This window comes from Phycodurus eques, chromosome 12 (assembly GCF_024500275.1).
Source record: "Phycodurus eques isolate BA_2022a chromosome 12, UOR_Pequ_1.1, whole genome shotgun sequence".
Classification (NCBI taxonomy): domain Eukaryota; kingdom Metazoa; phylum Chordata; class Actinopteri; order Syngnathiformes; family Syngnathidae; genus Phycodurus; species Phycodurus eques.
In genome coordinates, this window is record NC_084536.1 from 528,059 (window position 1) to 547,624 (window position 19,566).

Below are 19,566 nucleotides of genomic sequence, written 5' to 3' on the forward strand. Positions count from 1 at the left end.
TTGATTGGCACACTTTCAACAAAAACATTCTGATCATTCATTCATTTTTCTCCGGGCACGCCGGTCGCCTCCCGCAGCCCACAAACATGCGTGAAGACTCTCAATTGCCCGCGTGGGTGTGAATGTGAGCGCGAAAGCTCGCTTGTTTCTACGTGCCCTGCGATTGGCTGGCGACCAGTTCGGGGCGTACCCGGCCTCTCGCCCCAAGATAGCTGGGATAGGCTCCGGCGCGCCCGCGACCCGCGTGAGGAGAAGCGGAATGGAAGATGAATGAATGAATAAGAAGAAGAAGAAGAAGAATTCAAGAGGCGTGCACTTGCCACTATTGGTAAACGTGCACAATTCAATGAAATCCAAAAGGAGAGCTGCATTGCGTCCAGAAAAGCTTGCGCAACGATAATACTGATAATGGGAGTGACACCTCAGACACATCATGTTTTATTATTGGGGCTGTAGTTTGCAGGGGTGCACACCGGACTCCATCAAACTGAGAGATGGCTGTTAACGACGTCGGGGAGCAGAATGTGTTATTACTTGTTTTGGCTCTCGTGCAGGTAGGTCAAGAACAAAAGTCAAGAAGAAGCCATCTCTCCAAGCACCGTTCGTCTCGTACCTTGCTCCTGATCTGTCCGGAGGTGGACACCTTCCGGATGAGTTTCTGGGGACCCTCCTGCTCCACCTCGCTGTCAGACGACTCGTCCGCAGCACCGGACACCGACACGGCGCCCACCACGTGGGGATGCAGCCTCGCCGCAGACCCGGGCCCCTTGTCCGGATCCTGTGTGGGGGCGACAAGAGCTGGTCAGGACCGAGCGGCTTCGGCTCGCTTCGGCGGAGTCCGGGCAAGAGAGGAAAGACCGTTTTAAACGTGTAACAACACTCGACGACGCGTCGACACGACTGTACAGAATCACATCACGATTGAAGTCGTTCTCGCTTTGCTTTTTGCCAGCAAAACCGTCGGAAAGGTTCACGTTGCATTCAAAGAAGCCGCAACTGCTCCGATGCAAAAGAAGGCGGAAACCGCACGGAAAAGTCTTTCGGAGGAGTGTGCCACAATCGCCGCCGCACGCTAGCTTGTCAAAAACAAGTCCATTCGAGTCATTTGTTTCCAAATGAATCCAAAACCTCGCGTCGGACTAACCAGCTCCTCCCAGGCAGGGCTGCGGCTGTAATGGCAGACATCCTCCATGACCGCTCCTCTGCGGGGCGACCAGACGCCAAGCTCGGCCGAGCGGAGGACGACTTGACGCTGCTCGCGCGGTGCTGCTCAGCCGCGTCGGACCTCCTCCTCCTCCTCCTCCAAGGAACCTCCACAGGCACCACGTGACCCACGTCAACCGAGCACGTTCGGCTTGGGTGACGTCACGGCATTCTCCTTCCCAAATATGTGCTGTACATCATCTGAAATGATACAAATCCATCCATGCGTTTTCGATACGAAAGTCGTGCTGGAGCCGGAGCCTCTCCCAGCTGACTTTGGGGATGGGGTTGCTTACCATTTCAACAAGTTACTCTGTTGAAAATGGAACAATAGTAGCACAATTTCGTGTGACACCCCGGATCAGCGACTATTGCATAAAAAGTCCCAAATGATCAAGATGAAATTGTTCGAAAATGCTTTCAAAAGTCAAACTATGACATTCACCTTTTCAAACTCTCCGACAAACTCATAGATTGGTGTCATCTTTGGAAAAAATGTGTCACGTTTGAGACGGCGCAGAATGGCACATGACCAGAGAGAGCCAATCACAAGCCTCGGCGTTACAACCAGGAACGGACTTTTGCAGCTCTTCTTCAACTTGAACAACAATTGTAAACATGGACATTTCCGAAAGCAACTGAAACTTAGAAATTACCGTGTCAAGATAATTACACGTAATGGACTGCAGTTTCATCAATGTTGGAATTAAATGGCGTCATCTCGTTACGTGTAACCGTTACTCCGCAACTTTGCAGACAGACCAACGGGAACAAACAGACGACCCGCGGGCCAGAACCGGCCCGTCAGGGTGTCCAATCTGGCCGGTGGAGGACAGAGACCAAGTGAATTGATATTTTTCAATGAGTCGCTGTTGTTGCTAGTGTTGTCCACTGGAGGTCGCACTGACAACCACTAAAATGACATTGTGAAATTGGATCCTATTCAGGATTTGACATCTGATATTGATGAACTTGTGAAAGTTAAAGTTTAAGTTTCAGGAGAAAAGTAAGCCTACTTCGTATCAACTGATGCGCCACCTTTGCACTGTGAAGAATACAGTTCTGTGAAAATGAATACCTACTGGAGAAATAAATATTTGAAGACTGAATATTGCAAAACGTCAGTCAACAAAGAGTTTGTCTTTTTTTTTTTCATGCACTGCCCCAACTTGTACGTATTTTTACGAAGACAGGCGGACACTTGCACCCTCTATCGGAATAGTTGCCCCTTTGGTTTGTATGGTGTGGTGAGTCACTTCATTTCCAGATGGATGTGGAAATTCATGTCAATTTGAAATGATTTCTAAATTGTAACACGTTGTTTTGTAAAGAGTGCATTTATAGATACACTTGGATCTGTAACTTGCACATGATTGGAAAAAAAAACAACCTGATTCATAATACTGTTGAAATTGCAATCGTTTTTGGTGAGAAATTTCTGATTGCTCAACACGATTTGCAACAATATAATAATCCATAAATGTATTTCCCAAATGTACTTGTAATTATTTGTACCAAAACAATGGGAGATATATGGAATAGTTGTTATTTATAGTTTATTATGTCGCGAACTGCCCTGCAGTACTATTGTTGGAGCCTGGGTGGCGCGTTGCGCCCTCTCGCCCCGCCCCCCTCTCTTTCCAGCACCTTCCTCAACCCGCGCACCTGTCACCAGCTCCTCTCCATTCGTGACAGAATACTTTGGCCATCATGGACCCAGCAACCCAAGAGGCGCTTAAGAACGCACTCACCCTCCAAGGCGGCCACATAGGTCGTCAGGACAAGACAGAAACTCTACACTCCCTTTCGCAACAGGTCTCCCTCCTTGCGTCAAAGATGCAACCCTTTCAACTCCCAGTAAGTACCCAGCAGCGGCCTCCAAGCCACCCCGCTGCCCGTACAAAGAACCTCACGTGCCTCCACCTGAACCCTACTCTTGGGACTTAGGCGCTTGTAGCCAATTTCTTCTTAACTGCACCCTGGTTTTCAACCTTCAAACTTGCAGTTATCCCACCGAACAATCCAAGGTAGCATATGTCACTAACCTCCTCCGCAGCAAAGCAGCTAAATGGTCCACTTCCTTATGGCACAACTCCTCCCCGGTAATCCAGTCATTTGATTCCTTTTCCTCTGATCTCCGTAAAGTATTCGATCACCCCGTTCAGGGTAAAGAAGCCACCCGTCGCCTCCTCTCGCTCACTCAGGGCGCTAAATCTGTAGCAGAGTACTCGATGGAATTCCACATACTTGCGAGTGAATGCGGGTGGAATGACGTCGCGCTTCGGGGGATTTTTTCGAAAGGCCTTTCTGAACAACTCAAGGATGAGCTCGCGGTCTCTCGAGGATCTCGCGGTCTTTCGAGGATCTCATCGCCCTTTCCATCCGTCTGGGTAAGACAAACACACATTCACACCGATGGACAATTTACAGCACCCGTGTCAAACACGAGGCCCGGGGGCCAGCTCCGGCCACCCACGTCTTCGTTTACGGCCCACTGAAGCAAATAAAGTTGTCTACGTCATGTTTCTTGCCAAATTGACTTGTTCTTTTCATTTTGCCAGAAAATATGCACCAAATTCTCAGATTTTCTTCACTTTACACAGCTACTACAAGTAGTCTTTCACCACATCATTTCCTAGCATAAATTGACCAATAATTGTATTTGTTATCTGCGATTGGCTGGGGACCAGTTCGGGTGTACCCCGACTCTCGTCCGAAGTCAGCTGGGTTCGGCGCCAGCGCGCCCCCGGTCCCACTGAGGATAAGTGTGGCTGAAAATGGATGGATCTTCTGACTTCAAATTGAATTTGTTTCCAACTCAACTCAACTTCAACATAATGTCATGAGCTGTGCCCTGCAGTTCTTTTGTTGGAGCTCGGGCGGAGCTATGCGCCCCTCTCGGCCTCTCTCTGTCTCTCTCGCTCGCTCTCTCTGCCCAGTAACCAGCACCACGCACCTGTCATCAATCAGCCTTCATCATCACCTGCATAAAAGCCTGATATACATCCATTCTCTCTTAATAGTATAGTAAGTCTTTGATGATGTATCCTGTATTATATTGTCTTGTAGATGTATTTTACTGCTTTTTTACGCCATGGCCAGGGGACCACAGATGAAAACTAGCCTTCTGGCTCATTCTGGCTTTTTTAGCCATGTGTACTGATGAACGACTAACAGTATGTGGCTTTCAGAACTACGATATGGGCCGTGACAAAAAACAAACAAACAAACAAACAAACACGAACCTTACTGATGGATGAATAAAAATGCGTTAAATTAAATAATACATCTTTAGTATGGAAATAATTCAAATAATTACCGATACATTGCATTTATAGTGTAAAATCATGTCACATTTATTATACACAGTAGGCCGTCATCTGATTGTTTTGTGCCAAAACTAAATTGTCCATTAAATGACTGAAAAAAATGTTTTAACGTCCATTGATTACTTACAAATATATAAGTACAATTTAATTCAACTTTTACAATTGAAACTATACATATACATCATCCCTCCTTTTCAAAGGCAGTAACACCATTTTGATAGCCTTTTGATATATATTAATACATATGTAATAATGATGTTCAGTTTATTTTGTGTGTCGAACTTCTCCTTTCATAAACACTCCAAACTTACGTGTTGTCCTTTCTGTTTTTGTTTTTTAAATCTTGTTCCCGGACGAAACATTTAACTCGCGGACCTGTTTGTCCCTCTTCGAAAACATTCCGGCTTGCAAAAGAAGGAGGTGACTTGTAACAAGCAGGTGTCGGGCAAGCAGCAGTGGCTCACCTTTGACGTCTTTATTTGTCAATGTCGACTTCGTGCGAATAAACGCGAATATGCGCCCGCAGATGTGGTGGAGCGCCACGGCCGCGGCGGTCGCTGCCAGGAGGATGCGGACTATTTTGGGCGCCGTGTTGGGGAAAGACGGCTGGATGTGGAGGAGCCACGAGGTCAAACTTGTCAGCACGTCCTCGGGTGAAGTTCGATGACTAAACGGGAATCATCTGTCACCTTTTCATGATATTACTTGCGAACCGACCGCAGTTTATCAGCCACTGTCAGCGGTAACATCTAACCTTAGCGTGATACGATATGGCTTTATTGAGAGCGATTTAGACATTTCCTTTACAGGCCAAACCTATCGAAAGTAACTTGTTCCAGATCAGATATGTGTGCGCTATTGCAGTAATTGTGTTGACATTGTGTGTTTGCAGGTGAGACGGTGAAGATTGGAGATATTTCTTACAAACTCAAAACGCCACGCAACCCCGAACTGGTTCCTGTCAAACACAGTGTGTCATCGCCGCGTGTGTCGAGAGCTAGAACCCTTAGAACTTGTCACTTTCCCTCAATTTGTGCTCTTAGTTTCAGACTTCCTGCCCCAGGCTGTGGCGCAGCACCTGCGATGGATCATGCAGAAAGACCTCTTGGGTCAGGATGTGTTTCTCATCGGACCCCCGGGACCCTTGAGGAGAACCATAGCGATGCAATACCTTGTGAGTACGCTCGTATAAGGTCCTCTGGTCGCGCAGATGTCGCCAGGGGGTCGCGGTGAAATCGACATTGGAGATCTTTTGGTGGCTCCTCTAAATGTTTCGCTCGAGAGAAAAACCTTCATGTCACACAACTGCAATCGGTCTTCACCAAAGTTGACGGAAAGTGGACATCTCTACTTAGGGCCGTGTCAACCTCTAAAAAGAGCAAAACGATCACCCCAATATTTTGGAAGATTTTTCCACTTATACAATGCTGCTTAATGTGACAAAACAGCGCAGTGCAATCATCACTAGAATATATGCGGACATCGCTACCTGTGGCCACTTAATCACCTCAATATTTAGGATTGTATGGACATTCAGGCGCAGACCTCAGACTGCCTGGTCAGGTCCAGGATAAAGCTTTGTGGTTATTTTTGTTGTATTTATTGTTATTGTTTTTATCTATCCACAACAATTAGGAGCTGATCCAGTTCATTTCCAGCGGGCCCTTGGCGAAATCGAGGCCGCCCGAGGCGCCCTCCGAGGCAGCCTGGCCAGCGTGACGCACCGGTCCCATCCTGAATCCAAATTTTTAGCAATATTTTTTTTCGTACGCAGGCCCGCTCCTTAGCGAGACCGAAACGTCCCGGCGATCGTTGAGTTTCTCCGACCTGTTACCGGCGCAAAATGCACATTTTGACTCGCAAATTGCAACGTGAATCTGCTTATTTCGAGCCTTGCATTGGGATTCAAAAAAAAAAGTACAAAAAAATTGCAGGGAATTCCCATCTCTTATAAAGTTTACAGAAAATGTAAATCAATCAATCAATGAATAGTTCCCTGAAGTTTACCCACACAGTGCCTGTTCAGTTATTAAAGGTATTTTGATGGTGGTAATTTGATCCTCGAATAGCGTATTTGTATTTCTATGATGTCTTGGGTGGAAAGAAAATAAATTAGGTATTAGCATCCCATAACGTAATAATATATCCTTTCTCTCGTTGTATGTTTTAGTCAGTGAAATTGGCTTGCATATGCTTTTTGAGCCAACATCCTTCCTTGTTGTTGTTGGTAGGAGTTAACCAAACGGGAAGTGGAGTATGTCGCTCTGTCCAGGGACACCACAGAGACCGATTTGAAACAGAGGAGAGAGATCCGGGCCGGGACAGCTTTCTACGTGGATCAGGTAGGCGGGGTCTGGTCCAGTTCCCGCTGCGGATGTGCGGAAATTTGGACCGCTTGTTGCCGAGCTGCTAGTTTAGTGCAAAGGTGCCCTTGAGCAGGGCGCCAAACCTGAGCCATAGTGTGAAGCAAACGTGCTAAACACTACATCGCCATGCTACCGGAGTTATCGGTGGACCCCGCTATTTGCGGGGGATAGGCACCGGGCTGGACCGCGACTAGCGAAAATACGCGGATACGTCACGCACATTAGAGCTGCATTGAAATATGTATTTTCTTCTGAATTTTTATGAATTGAAAATATTTTGTCTTTCCTTTTTTAAACCCCCAAAAATATTGAATAAGTGAGGATATACCCCCACTAAGTGTTTTTGGGGTTAGCCCCCCCAAAAAAAAAAATAAAGGGGAAAAAACTTGAAATTAAAAATGGGAAATAATTGGAAAATAAATAGTATGCGGGTGTCCACTGTACCTAAAATATCCATCCATCACTTATCTATAGCGCTTGCACTCATTAGGGTTGCAGGTGAGCCAGAGCCTGTCACAGCTGATTTTGGGCAAGAAGTGGGCTTCACCCTGGACGAGTTGCCAGTCAGTCGCATGGCACATATTTACACCTGTGGACAATTTAAGGTCTTCAGTTAACTTACCATGCATGTTTTTCAAATGTGGGAGTGCCCGGCGAAAAGCCTTGCAACCATAGCTAGAACATGCAAACTCCCAGAACTTCTCATCTGTAAGGCAGATGTGCTAACCACCTGGCTGCCCAGTATGCAAAACCATACAAGTGCTGTGAAAAAGTATTGGCCCCCTTCTCAAATGTTTATATTTTTGCATAGTTTCCCCACTTTAATGTTTATGATCATGAAAGAAATGTAAATATCAGACAAATATAACCCAAATGAACTTAAAATACTGTTTTTAAATGGTAATTTCATTTATATTATGTAAAAAACAAACAATTCAAAGTTACCTCTTCAAAGTTACCTCCCTCTTATACCTGGCATGTGCCCGTGTTCAGAAGTAACAGATCACATTCAAACTCCTGTTCAATGGGAGTCTACACACGCTGCCACCATTTCAATTTTAAGTGGAAAAACAAAAACAACGCATGCATAGGGCCCTACAGAAACATTATTTGCTTTATCCACTAAAACGACTGAATGAAGAAGCTGTTTGCTGACCAGACTTATTGATAAAGTGTGTGTGTGACAGAGAGAGATAGAGAGAGAGAGAGAACAGAACGTACCCCAGAAGATGCATGTTTAAGTTACTTGTGACCATAAAATAGGGCTCATGTTGCCATATGCAGTCGATACAACAGCAAAAACATCTGCAACTTACCGCAGGGTAGTTTTCCCAAGTTAGAAGTGGGCTGAAATGTTCAAAGTTTGGGCAGTGGCAAAAACTACGCCGCACGTTAAAGCTGTTGCTTTTTGTAGTTTTTGATGTAAACACGTGTCACGCACGGCTGACACGACTCACTTTGATTGGCCCGCGAAGCCCATCAGAAGACAGACGTGCCTTTTTTGTGTCGTTTGATTGGTGAACTTGAATCAAACATCACTGTGGTAATCACGGTGGATTCGAGCAACGGCGCCTGACGTGGAAGGCGAAAACAAAAGCCTAAAAATAGATTGCGCATGCCATGATTGATAAATGAAAGTAGCGAGCAGCATGTAGATTATTGTAACGGAGTAAAAGTACAATTTCTTCTTAACATAAATATTCAAGTAAAAGTAAAAAGTATGCTTCATTCAAACTACTCTGACGAGTACAACTAACCAAAATGTTAGTTGAGTAAATATAGCGCATTGCTACCCACCTCTGCGCATATCATTAAGACAGATGTATGTAATGTATGTATTCACCTCCACCTTCCTCCCACACGCCTCCAGATGAAACCAGCTGGCCGTGCTTGTTGCCATGGAAACTGGCCAGGACAACATTGTTTTATTTTTGGTCATTGAAGGTGTAGAGGGGCTGCGCACCCATTTTGCAGTGTTTTGATTCGAGAAATAAAATCATACTATAGATAAATACATTTATTTCAAGTGTTTTATGAGGTAGCAGTGGGTGTAATAAGTGCACATTCCAATTTGTGTTTCAAGATGTGTGGGCCTAATTTGGAAAGTGATTGTCGGAGATGCGCTCAAATGTCAACTCGAATATTGGCGGACATTCCTCAGAGATCCGTGCTCATTTGGAGTCCTACATTCACTCGGAACGGGTCAATCCCCGCGCTAACGCTCGCGCAATCTTTCCCTGCGGCAGCCTCAACTCGCTAGTTCGTAGGCCACGAGTCAGAAGGATATAATGTTTTTCTTTTTGGACTTCTCCAATTACCACTAACCACTTAGCAGCCACTTTTGTTGGGCATCTATCATTTACTCAATTACAGTAATAAAAAGCATGAGCTCCATTGGAAAGTAAGCAAGCTGGGTGTTTTTTATAGATTTATTGGACGCGCTTTACTGTTGTTAGTGGAACACGCAACCTGCAATGATCCTCTGCGCTCCATGCTGACCCTGTGTCAAGTGACTCTGAATGAACAGAACACTGAACATATAAGGAGGAGCCAGTAAAAAAAAAAACAACAACAACTTGACACTGGTCGAGGACAAGCGGCATCACACCCATCCATCCATCCATTTTCTGAGCCGCTTCTCCTCACGCCGGTCGCGGGTGTGCTGGAACCTATCCCAGCTATCATCGGGCAGGAGGCGGGGTACACCCTGAACCGGTTGCCAGCCAATCGCAGGGCACATACATACAAACAAACAACCATTCGCACTCACAGTCACGCCTACGGGCAATTTAGAGTCCCCAATGAATGCATGTTTTTGGGATGCGGGAGGAAACCGGAGTGCGCGGAGAAAAGCCACGCGGGCACGGGGAGAACATGCAAACTCCACACGGGCGGGGCCGGGGATCGAACCCCGGTCCTCGGAACTGTGAGGCGGACGCTCTAACCGGTCGGCCACCGTGAGCGGCAACACATCACATGTATAATTAACACGTACGTTTTCTTTATGGTCTGTTGTTAAAATGTTTGAGGCTTCCAAATGGTCCATGTACAGGTGTTTGAGAGAAGTTCCAGCACTGGTATGAGTGTGACGAAGAATGTACAGTGGAACCTCAGTTTAGCGGACAAGTGGGGAAGGGGTCGTCCGTTACTGCTGATTGTCCGTTATATTGCAGCACCTTTTTTATTTTATTATTTTTTTATATTTGGCCTTATGCACCCGATATTACTGTACAGTACAAGAGTATTGTTTTGTACTTTTTATGTCCGACATCGGCGTGTGACCTCACCAATATGCTCCTGGAAGAATGGGCAAAAATCCCCATAAAGTCACCCCTAAACCTTATCCAAAGCCTTCCCACAAGAGTTGCAAGTATGAAAGCATACGGGTTTAGAATGGGACATCGCTTCAAAAATCACGTGGTCTGAACAGTATGTCAAACAGTAAAGAATTGGAGGGTTAGAGACAATTAGGTTGTTCCACATTATTAAGAAAATGGTAGTTTTTATGCATAAATTCATGATGTAAAAGAAGTATCATTCTGCTGATGAAAAGCACGGAATAGTCCAAGGCCTTGCGAAAGGAATGGAAACAGTGCCCATTTCAAGAAACTCGTCACACGGTTCGATCATTTGAATGTGACTCAGAGAGCTAACGGGTTTGTTCCGATAGAAGGAAAATGAACATTCTGTGAGGCAAAGGTAGAGGAGCCAATGATGAGCAGCTGCTGGCGTCTCTGGAGTGCCAAGAACCTCTCAATGCAGTTTTCCCTCCAAAGGCTGTATTTCGGCCACCCCTAACCAATCTCACAACGGGAAAGATTTTCATGGAGTTCAGAATGACTTCAAGAATTGAATTGGTTTTAGTGGTCATCCCTGCATTAGCTTGTCAGGGGTACTTAACGGTGAAAAATATCTGTCCCAGCAATGCTAAGCTAGTTTCAAGCCCTTTGAAACCATCATTTACCATCATTACCAAATTATTATTTCATGACAGTGCTGAGAATGGACTCGCAGTTAAATTTAGAACATGTAGGCCTCTCTATATTTGTTTTTATAGCTCGGCTTCCCACACAATGCGCTGCATGTGCAAGACACGCACACCTAATTGCATGTGCGCTGGCTCTGCGGTTCGCCCAGACGGCTTAAGTTTCCTGCCTGCTGACGTCAAGACGAGCTTTTTGGTTTTTGCTGAAAATGTGCACGCAACACATGCAATGTAAACAAAGAGTTGCCCTGGATCCCACATTTGGAGACAAAATAAAATGCCTTCTAAAAATAGAACTTCGGTTTTGGGAGCACAGTAAAACATTGGTTTATTCTAGTAGATGACATCATCTTCATTCATTTCTTGCTCAGTGCGCCGTCCGGGCAGCCACTCGAGGGCGCGTTCTGCTTCTGGAGGGTCTGGAGAAGGCCGAGAGGAACGTTCTGCCTGTCCTCAACAACCTGCTGGAGAACCGAGAGATGCAGCTGGAGGACGGACGCTTCCTCATGGCAGCCGAGCGCTATGACAAGCTGCTGCAGGTTTTTTTGTTATTTGTATTTTTTTGCTTAGCTTTTTAACATTAGCTGACGTTTCTCTTTGAACACTACACAAGAATAGGGACTCTACACAGGAAAAAAAAAAAAAAAAAAAATCATAAAATGTTAATACAAGAGATTTTCTTTTAATTTTTTAGGATGATTAACAAATGATTATTTTATTCCGGCAATATAAAGGTATTGTTTTATAGGCACTTTGACTTCTGTGGGATGAAATGAAACTAAACTTTATTCTAGCAATTTGTACTTCATTTTACGAGTGCATATTCAAATATTATTTACTTTTGGCTTACCTTTTTTCTGAATGTTTCAATTCAACGAAGAAATCTCATTACGACTTTATCTTTGTATTATGACTTTTTACCAGTAAGAATGACAATTTCATTCATTTTTCTGCTAATCTTGGTTTCTCGATATTTAATACAAAAATGGAACATAAGGGTACACATAAAAGAAAAAGTCCTACAAGGAATGGCCCTCTTGTCTTGCCCATTTTTCTTCACGATATAGATTTGTTTGTCCATAATTTTGTTGAAGTTTCAGGCCAAAGTTAGACTTTTTAAACTCAGAACTGTTGCAGTTATATTGCAATTGTGCACTTTATCTTACAGTACTCTTAAGTGGAGCAACGATACTACTACCACGGCAACTTCATACAATCAAACCTTACCTTACTCAGTAAATAATTGGCATCTTGTCACGAGCCAGGTTTACTTGCAGACGTTTTTGTCATTACGAGTGAAGATGTCTGGACAAGTGTTTACAAGTGACGGAATCTATTCCGATCGGGTGTATGATGTGTTCTACATTTAATCGGAAAAGCCGCGTGACAGGCGCACTTCGTCGTGATCGTCACGTCATTTATCAAGATGGAGGGCCGTCGTCGATTCAGCACAGTAGTTGGGATTGTTTTTATGCGTTTATTTAAAAAACAACTTATAAGTAGTTAAAAATGAGATCTCTGTCGCATACGACCTCCATCGGGAGCCGCCATTTTACAATACAATCTTGTACAATCTTCATGCGTTTTTTAATACAAAGAGAGAGGAGGAGATGGGCTCGTGCTCTTTGCAAGCCCCCACACTCTGTCTGAGCCCGAAACTCGAAAAAACAGATTATAAGGAAAGTCCTTCAGTCACATTCAGTAATTTTCCATAATCAGGACATTGCCAGCAGCTGTTGTGGCCCGCTTGGGAATGTTCTTGGATAAGACAAACAATGGCTTGCTGCTTTTAGCAAGGCTAGACATCTCAGAGAAGTTACACCAGACTTATAGAACGATAAACGAATGCAAGGAAATGCATTCAACCTTATAAACGTTAATATAAGTAATCTAATTGACTTGTGACGGGTTGGGCAAAAGGAATATTCCATCCATGTGAAACCGAATGAAATTCCATTCGGATTGGGCCTGTTTATTCCGATTGAGGTGTTTCTATGGAGCATTTTTGTTCGGTTTGGGCTTCGAAACCAATCATAAATGGAATAGAAGGCTCCCTGTAAACCAGGCTCGTGTTTTTTTCTTGTTTATGTTTGTTTCTTTTCCAACCCGTAGGAGCACACAAAAGAGGAGCTTGACGACTGGAAGATCATCCGCGTAAGCGAGGACTTTCGGGTCATCGCCCTCGGTCTTCCTGTGCCCAAATACAAAGGCAACCCGCTGGATCCTCCCCTCCGCTCTCGCTTCCAGGCCAGAGACGTCTATTACCTCCCATTTAAGGTTTGTTCACGTGCTCTTATTTAACACCAAAAGAAAGCACACAGTAGCCCTAACAAAACTGGTTTGTCTTCAGGACCAGTTGGAGCTGTTGTACGCGGCAGCGCCAAACATAGCGGCACAGAGGTGAATGCCTGAAAATATGACCGACTTTATCAGAATCAGAATCATCTTTATTTGTAAATTTAAAAAAACTACAAAAAAAAAAAAACATTCTTTTTCCCAATGCAATTTTCATGGCCGTCCATAATTTGCGGATCATGCCTATTCCCCGTCGGGCCCGATCCCTATCCCCTGCGAATAGCGGGGGTCTGCTTTCTATATGTCTCTATGTGTATATGAATGAAAGTGTACTCACACAGTTGGTTCATGTGTCAGGGTGTCCCAACTGCTGTCGCTTGCTACCACACTGTGCTCCCAGGAATCAGCCAACCTGGGTCTTCCTGACTTTCCCATGGACAACCTCCTTAAGGGCATTAATGTACTGGTGAGGACTCGTTTAAACCTCTGCTGCCCTCGTCTTTGAGATAAGGGCTACGGTATGATTTAAGAGTAGATGACCTCAAGATGATCTCCATTGTGTTGGCGCAGAATGTTTTCCCCATGATGTCCTCGCAGCAGCTGGTCCAGAGACTTTACCCATACCATAGTATGTTGGGCAAGGACGGGCGCAGCGCTGTGGAGACTGTGCTCAGTGTAAGTTATGCGTCTCCGTTCACTTTCTGCTTTCAAACTTTCTGCCAGTGGTCGAAACAGTATATCATTGGAGGCCTGTTTGCATCTCGTTCTCTGCAGTTGGGGATTTGTCAGACCAATGACTGTATGATGAATGCAGATGTTCTGACTTTTACACAGAAATTTGAGCTTCTGGACAGCCCCAGCAACAGCAACACATCGAGCAGCGCCGTCGTCAGCGTGTCCAGAACCGCTGGTGTGGAGGGCTACGCGGACGTCACCTTGCGTGTCGCACAGAAAGACGTTACATTTCAGGTAGCTACCTTTTAATAAAGTCAAATCCCCAAAACATGCATGCTAGGTTAATTGACAACTTAAATTGCCCGTAGGTGTGACTGTGAGTGCGAATGGTTGTTTGTTTGTATGTGCCCTGCGATTGGCTGGCAACCAGTTCAGGGTTTAACCCGCCTCCTGCCCGATGACAGCTGGGATTGGCTCCGGCACTCCCGCGACCCGCGTGAGGCGAAGCGGCTCAGAAAATGGATGGATGGGTGAATACTTCTCCGATAGCTTAATTTTTGCCCGTGGAAAGGCAATTTGTTTTCAAAAGCTGTTTACTTGTATCCCATTAGTTTGCCCATTTTTGTCCAATGTTGTGCATTGTAAGTGCATACTACATTGAATATGTGAACTCCTGTATGAAAATTAATAAAAGGAAAAAACACATTCTATATGCAATTATATCATGTATGGAAAAAAACAGAAAAAGGATCTAGATGTAGTTTACTAGTTAGATTGTGCACAATTATTATTCTTTTTTAAGTTGCTTAGTGACTTAATATCATGGCTTTTTGGCTGATGAATCATTTAAAGTGTACATATTTTTTTTTCTATTAATATCATGCCGCTGTGGTAAAAGAATATGAGATTCCCTGTCATTGACGGCTTGTGAAGTCAAATATCCATGTTAACTGGGAGGGCTGGCAGGAAATGTGAGAAAAGTGACATTCCACATTTGCCGTCTGCAACTCCATCCAACGAACAATCAGGTCCCCGCGGGCACCAAGGAGCCGCGGGCACCCAACTGCGGCCGCGCCTTCGTCAGCACCCCCAGCCACTCGCAGCTGATTGCTGACATGATGCAGTCGCATATGGTGAAGGACGTGTGTCTCATAGGAACCAAGGTACCGCACACGTACACTAATAAAGGTTATTGTGAAAAAAGCGTAAATATGATTTGCTCGTGTGCGTTTCAGGGTTGCGGCAAGTCAGTGGTTGCCAGAGAGTTTGCTGAGATGTTGGGTTACAGTTTAGAGCCTGTCATGCTCTACCAGGTAAACAGAACTAAGACTACGTTTGCACTATGTTTCACACCGCCGTGGACGAAATGCGGGGACGGAAGGGGCAAAAGTGACAGGCCGCGGATGCCCTGCGGACTGCCAGAAAATTTGCCACGGCGGTCACGGTGGGGATGAGAAATCTAGCCGGCCGTCGTACAGTGGGGTGAACGCAACGAAGCTTGACAATACGTCATTGGATGTATGAAAACTGTAGTGGGATCAGACGCATATGTATTCCCTGGCTCGCCGCCTACAGCGCTTCGAAAACTAAACTGCACGATGTGTTGAATTTGTGGCGTACCTGTTTCCAATGCTTAATGCTGAATGTGTGAATGAGTGAGTGAGATAAATGCTTCTTTTGCATGTTCTGCTCCAAGAGTTGGGTTAGTCAATGAGTTGTTGATAGAAAACCAATATTATATTATGTCCCAGCACCCATCTGACTCTAGCGCCCATAAGAACAAAATAAACAGATGAAATGAAAAGGTTAAATATAAATGTCATTTGAATGCCACATACTGTAATTTAAAATGATGTTTTATTTACCTTTTTCAGGGTGTGTGCAGGAGAAAGGGGGTGCACCAACGCTGTAGGGATGTTGAAGGAAATTTAGATTACGAGTTGTAGATCTTGAGAAAAAGATGAAGCTGCCAAACTAACGTCACCTTCATGTTAAGAACAGAAAATTAGGCTCCAGAAATTCAGTTTGTTAAAGCGGGCAGGCAGATTTACGTGCGACGTACAAGCACGGTGGCCTCCTTGTTGGGATCTCACCTTGGGCCGCCCTGTTTGGAGTTTGCAAGTTGTCTTTGCGCTTTTTTTTGGAGTACTCCAGCATCCGCCCGCATTTCAAAAACATGCTATCGGATTTCCTCTGCATTGCCCATAGGTGTGAATGTGAGTATGAACTGTTGTTTATCTACATGTGCCTTGTGATTGGTTGTCGCCCAGTACAGGGTAAACCTCGCCTCTTGTCCAAAGTCAGCCGGAGTAGTAAAAGTGGTGGAATTCATGGTGAACTTTGGTCCACATCAGTCGGTCAAGTCAATAAATCAATCAATATCCCAGTCACAGTGTTGTTAACGTGCTTAATTGTGGAAGCCTTTCGCAGCCCTCAGTTTTTTGATGGTCTCATTGTGTCTGTGCAAAGGACATGACAGCCAGGGACCTCCTCCAGCAGAGGTTCACTCTCCCCAGCGGCGACACGGCGTGGCGTCCGTCGCCGCTGGTCACCGCCGCCTTGGAAGGCAAGCTGCTGCTGCTGGACGGTATACACAGGGTCAACCTGGGAACGCTGGCCGTCCTTTCCAGGCAAGGCCGACGTTTAGCGTGACGTTCCGTATGGTTTCGGAGAAGCGCAAGGTTCACCGGTGCCGTGTGCTGCAGGTTACTTCATGACCGGGAGTTGGATCTGTACGATGGCACCAGGCTGCTGAGGTGGGACAGATACCAGGCACTGAAGGAGGAACAGAACTTGACCGACCAGCAACTTCAAGAGAAGTATGCACAATGCCACATGTGTCTGTATAGTCCTTTTAAGCAGAAAGAAGAAGAAGAAGAAGAAAAAAAAGTGCACCCCACCACATAAACCCACGATAATAGATCATATTGTAATTGATGAATTATGCTGGATGCAAGAAGAAATGTTTTTCAATTCAATTTTTCTATCTTTTTTCCATCTACATGCATAAGTAAGTGCAGTTATAGGAATAAGATTTTGAGATGATAATATTCACACTCAAGGTTCTTTAAGGGGCGAGTGAGACATTTGACTGAGCTCAATCTCCAAGTCAAGAGTGCAAAGCAATTACACGTTCTACCCTGGCCAAACGTTTTCCGTGTGGCAACTCTGTGCCCTATTGAAAGTTTCAAATACAAATGCATGTACCACTACACCCCTAATAAATATACACAATTCATTCAGTATGGATCACAATTATTACAAGTGGCAAAAAACATCCTTTCATCAACATTCCTTAAGTTTACGCTACTGAAAATAATACAACGGCGGTGATGTCACTGTGTCATCGCATACATTTCCACAAACTCTCGCACTAGTGTGTGTGTAATGTGTGACCAAGGCAACCTCTTTAGTGGCCATTTTTTTGTGTTTTATTTTGAAGACGCTTTATGGTGACTTATAACAACAATGCTAAATGACATTTCTTCTTTACTTGGAATGTGGACAGAGTAGATTTGTTTTGAACAATTGGCCTGGAACATTTGGAGCCTGCTGGCCACATTTAGGGATGCAGTGCAGGTTGAAGTCCAATAATAACTGTGAGCTTCAGACTCATCCGATGCTCAGCGGCCACTTCGTAGGCTCCTCCCCCACCAGCGTAAATATAGTCCAGCGCTGTGTGGGTGTCTCTACGGGGTTACGGTCACGGTCCTCGCTGTCCTCTTCAATCAGAGGCGGACACAGCCAACTGTCAAAAGCCACGCGTTTCTTCGTGACATAGATTGGCTGCGACACGCACGCAGTTTCACACACGCGCACTCGACCTCACCACAGCGGCTAGCGTGTCATTGGTCTTTGTCTTTTCAGGTCAATCTTCGCCATCCACCCGTCGTTCCGTGTGCTCGCCCTTGCCGAGCCCTCGCTAGTGGGCGGCGACGGCGGCAAAGGTCAGCAGTGGCTGGGTCCTGAATTGCTCACCATGTTCCTGTACCACACTGTCAGTCCGCTGGCCCGAGCCGAGGAGCTGGACCTCCTGCGAGGGCTGGTGAGATACTCTTAGGGCCGTATTCGCCGTGTGCCCGAAGCCAGAAAAAGCGCTCAGCTGCGCGCGCCGTCCCGTCCGTTTTTCCACCCGCTTCCGTGATGTGCAGTTTGGCCTCGATAAATAGGCGGATTAAGGCTCCCGTGCGCTTTATTGAAATGCACTTGCTTTGTTTTCATGTCACCTTGCAGTCTCCTAATGTTCCTACGGAGGCTGCCGAACAGCTACTGCACCTCACACACACACTGCAACAGACAAATGACCCCACGGTAAGTGTGTGTGTGTGTGTGTGTGTGTGTGTGTGTGTGTGCCCGCGGCAATATAATTAACGTGGTTTATTTGCATGCGTTACCAGGCTCAGTCTCTGGCCTCCTCCCTCTCCAGCAGACAGCTGCTGCGGATCTGTCGCCGGCTCTCTCGCTACCCTGAGGAGAGCGTCGCCCACGCCGTCAACAAGGCCTGCCTCTCCAGGTGCGCTCGGGCTGCACGCAATGGCGCATTTCCTGCCCTTTTACTCATGTGTGTGTGTGTGTGTGTGTGTGTGTGTGTTTGTAGATTTCTTCCCAGCTTGGCCCGCGGCTCGCTCCAGAAAAGCCTCGCCAACTGCGCCATACATGAGACTCCGGGCGCTGAACACACACGTGACTTCACTTGTGCGTCCCACTCGCTTGCATACACAAGAAGACTTATTTAATGGCAACACCTTTAGAAGAGAGAAAATGGACTTTCTCCAGGAAACAGGAGTGGCGTGCAAGACTTGGACAATGGGACCTGGTTCGACCTCCCATTTGTTTATTTCCCAGGGTGAAACTGTTGCCATCGTAAAACCTTTATGGACTCTTTTAAATAACATTATCATATGTCACATACATACATGTAAAAAGTAAGTTAACCACTATTTCGTCATTTTTTAACGACAAATGAAAAAAGGCGTAATGCGTTGGTCTCGAGTGTCTCATTTCTTTAAACATTCTTTAAAAAAAAAAAAGATAAGTTAACCACTGTAAAGCATAAAAATGACAAAACACTCAACCTTAATTTTACTGACAATGTGTTTCGTGATGCTGGAGCCCGCTCAGTTAACGTAAAGTCCTTCCTTCCTCCTCCTCTTCTCTTAAAAGCCCCGCTGGACGAAGCTCCCAAAAAAAGAAAGACCCAACTTGCAGAAACAATCCTTTTGATGCGTTCTTGTGTGTCGTGCAGACATCTCGTACAATACACTTGAAGTGAAGGAAGTCCGCTTAAAGGTCCTGTATTTTACCAAACCAACTTTTTCTGTGCCTCAGTAAACATGCGAAATATGAATTCCAATGGTCCGCGCATTCCTGAGTTCCAGACGTTTTTTTGCCGAGAGGCCTGAAATCAGCTCGTCGGAGTTTCTCGAGCTTGTCGACGTCCTCTCCGCTCCCGAGCCTGCGCTGTCGACATAACGAGCACGGAGTCGTTATTACATGCGTCCGAGAAAATTCAGTCTGGACTTGAGCGTTTTTCGCTTTTAAGACACACCCCATGTCAGCGGCTGTTGCAATGCGATTGATCGATTGATCTGGTGTTTCTTCAGGTATGGTCAAAGATGGAGTGCTGACTATCGGCAAAGTGTCTGCTCCCGTCAACAAGCCCAACGAGAAAATGAAGGTTCCAGATGTGCTGTTCTATGATAATCCCCAGGTA

General features: G+C 45.5%; 2 protein-coding genes across 8 annotated transcripts in view; one reads left to right on the top strand and one right to left on the bottom strand.

The window, feature by feature from the left end:
* The window catches only part of dgkh (diacylglycerol kinase, eta), a 58,577-nt gene extending 57,254 nt beyond the window's left edge, over positions 1-1,323 (bottom strand). For all 5 annotated transcript variants that reach the window (XM_061691248.1, XM_061691245.1, XM_061691244.1 and 2 more), the window contains exons 1-2: positions 1,145-1,323; positions 614-778 (exon numbers count right to left, since the gene is read on the bottom strand). In XM_061691248.1, coding sequence (XP_061547232.1) covers positions 614-778; positions 1,145-1,192 — 213 coding nt within the window. In that variant the 5' untranslated portion in view covers positions 1,193-1,323. The remainder of the gene's footprint in view (positions 1-613; positions 779-1,144) is intronic.
* A 3,624-nt stretch (positions 1,324-4,947) lies between these two features.
* vwa8 (von Willebrand factor A domain containing 8) overlaps positions 4,948-19,566 on the top strand; it is a 59,175-nt gene continuing 44,556 nt past the window's right edge. The window contains exons 1-19 of one of the 3 annotated variants that reach the window (XM_061691327.1): positions 4,948-5,185; positions 5,425-5,502; positions 5,576-5,706; positions 6,764-6,874; positions 11,255-11,422; positions 12,996-13,160; positions 13,234-13,283; positions 13,536-13,644; positions 13,749-13,853; positions 14,013-14,147; positions 14,882-15,016; positions 15,089-15,166; positions 16,323-16,483; positions 16,559-16,672; positions 17,721-17,898; positions 18,087-18,164; positions 18,251-18,366; positions 18,451-18,548; positions 19,457-19,563. In XM_061691327.1, coding sequence (XP_061547311.1) covers positions 5,047-5,185; positions 5,425-5,502; positions 5,576-5,706; positions 6,764-6,874; positions 11,255-11,422; positions 12,996-13,160; positions 13,234-13,283; positions 13,536-13,644; positions 13,749-13,853; positions 14,013-14,147; positions 14,882-15,016; positions 15,089-15,166; positions 16,323-16,483; positions 16,559-16,672; positions 17,721-17,898; positions 18,087-18,164; positions 18,251-18,366; positions 18,451-18,548; positions 19,457-19,563 — 2,256 coding nt within the window. In that variant the 5' untranslated portion in view covers positions 4,948-5,046. Of the gene's footprint in view, positions 5,275-5,424; positions 5,707-6,763; positions 6,875-11,254; positions 11,423-12,995; positions 13,161-13,233; positions 13,284-13,535; positions 13,645-13,748; positions 13,854-14,012; positions 14,148-14,881; positions 15,017-15,088; positions 15,167-16,322; positions 16,484-16,558; positions 16,673-17,720; positions 17,899-18,086; positions 18,165-18,250; positions 18,367-18,450; positions 18,549-19,456; positions 19,564-19,566 lie in introns of all 3 variants that reach the window. The other 2 variants (XM_061691328.1, XM_061691329.1) reach the window with 2 other exon arrangements.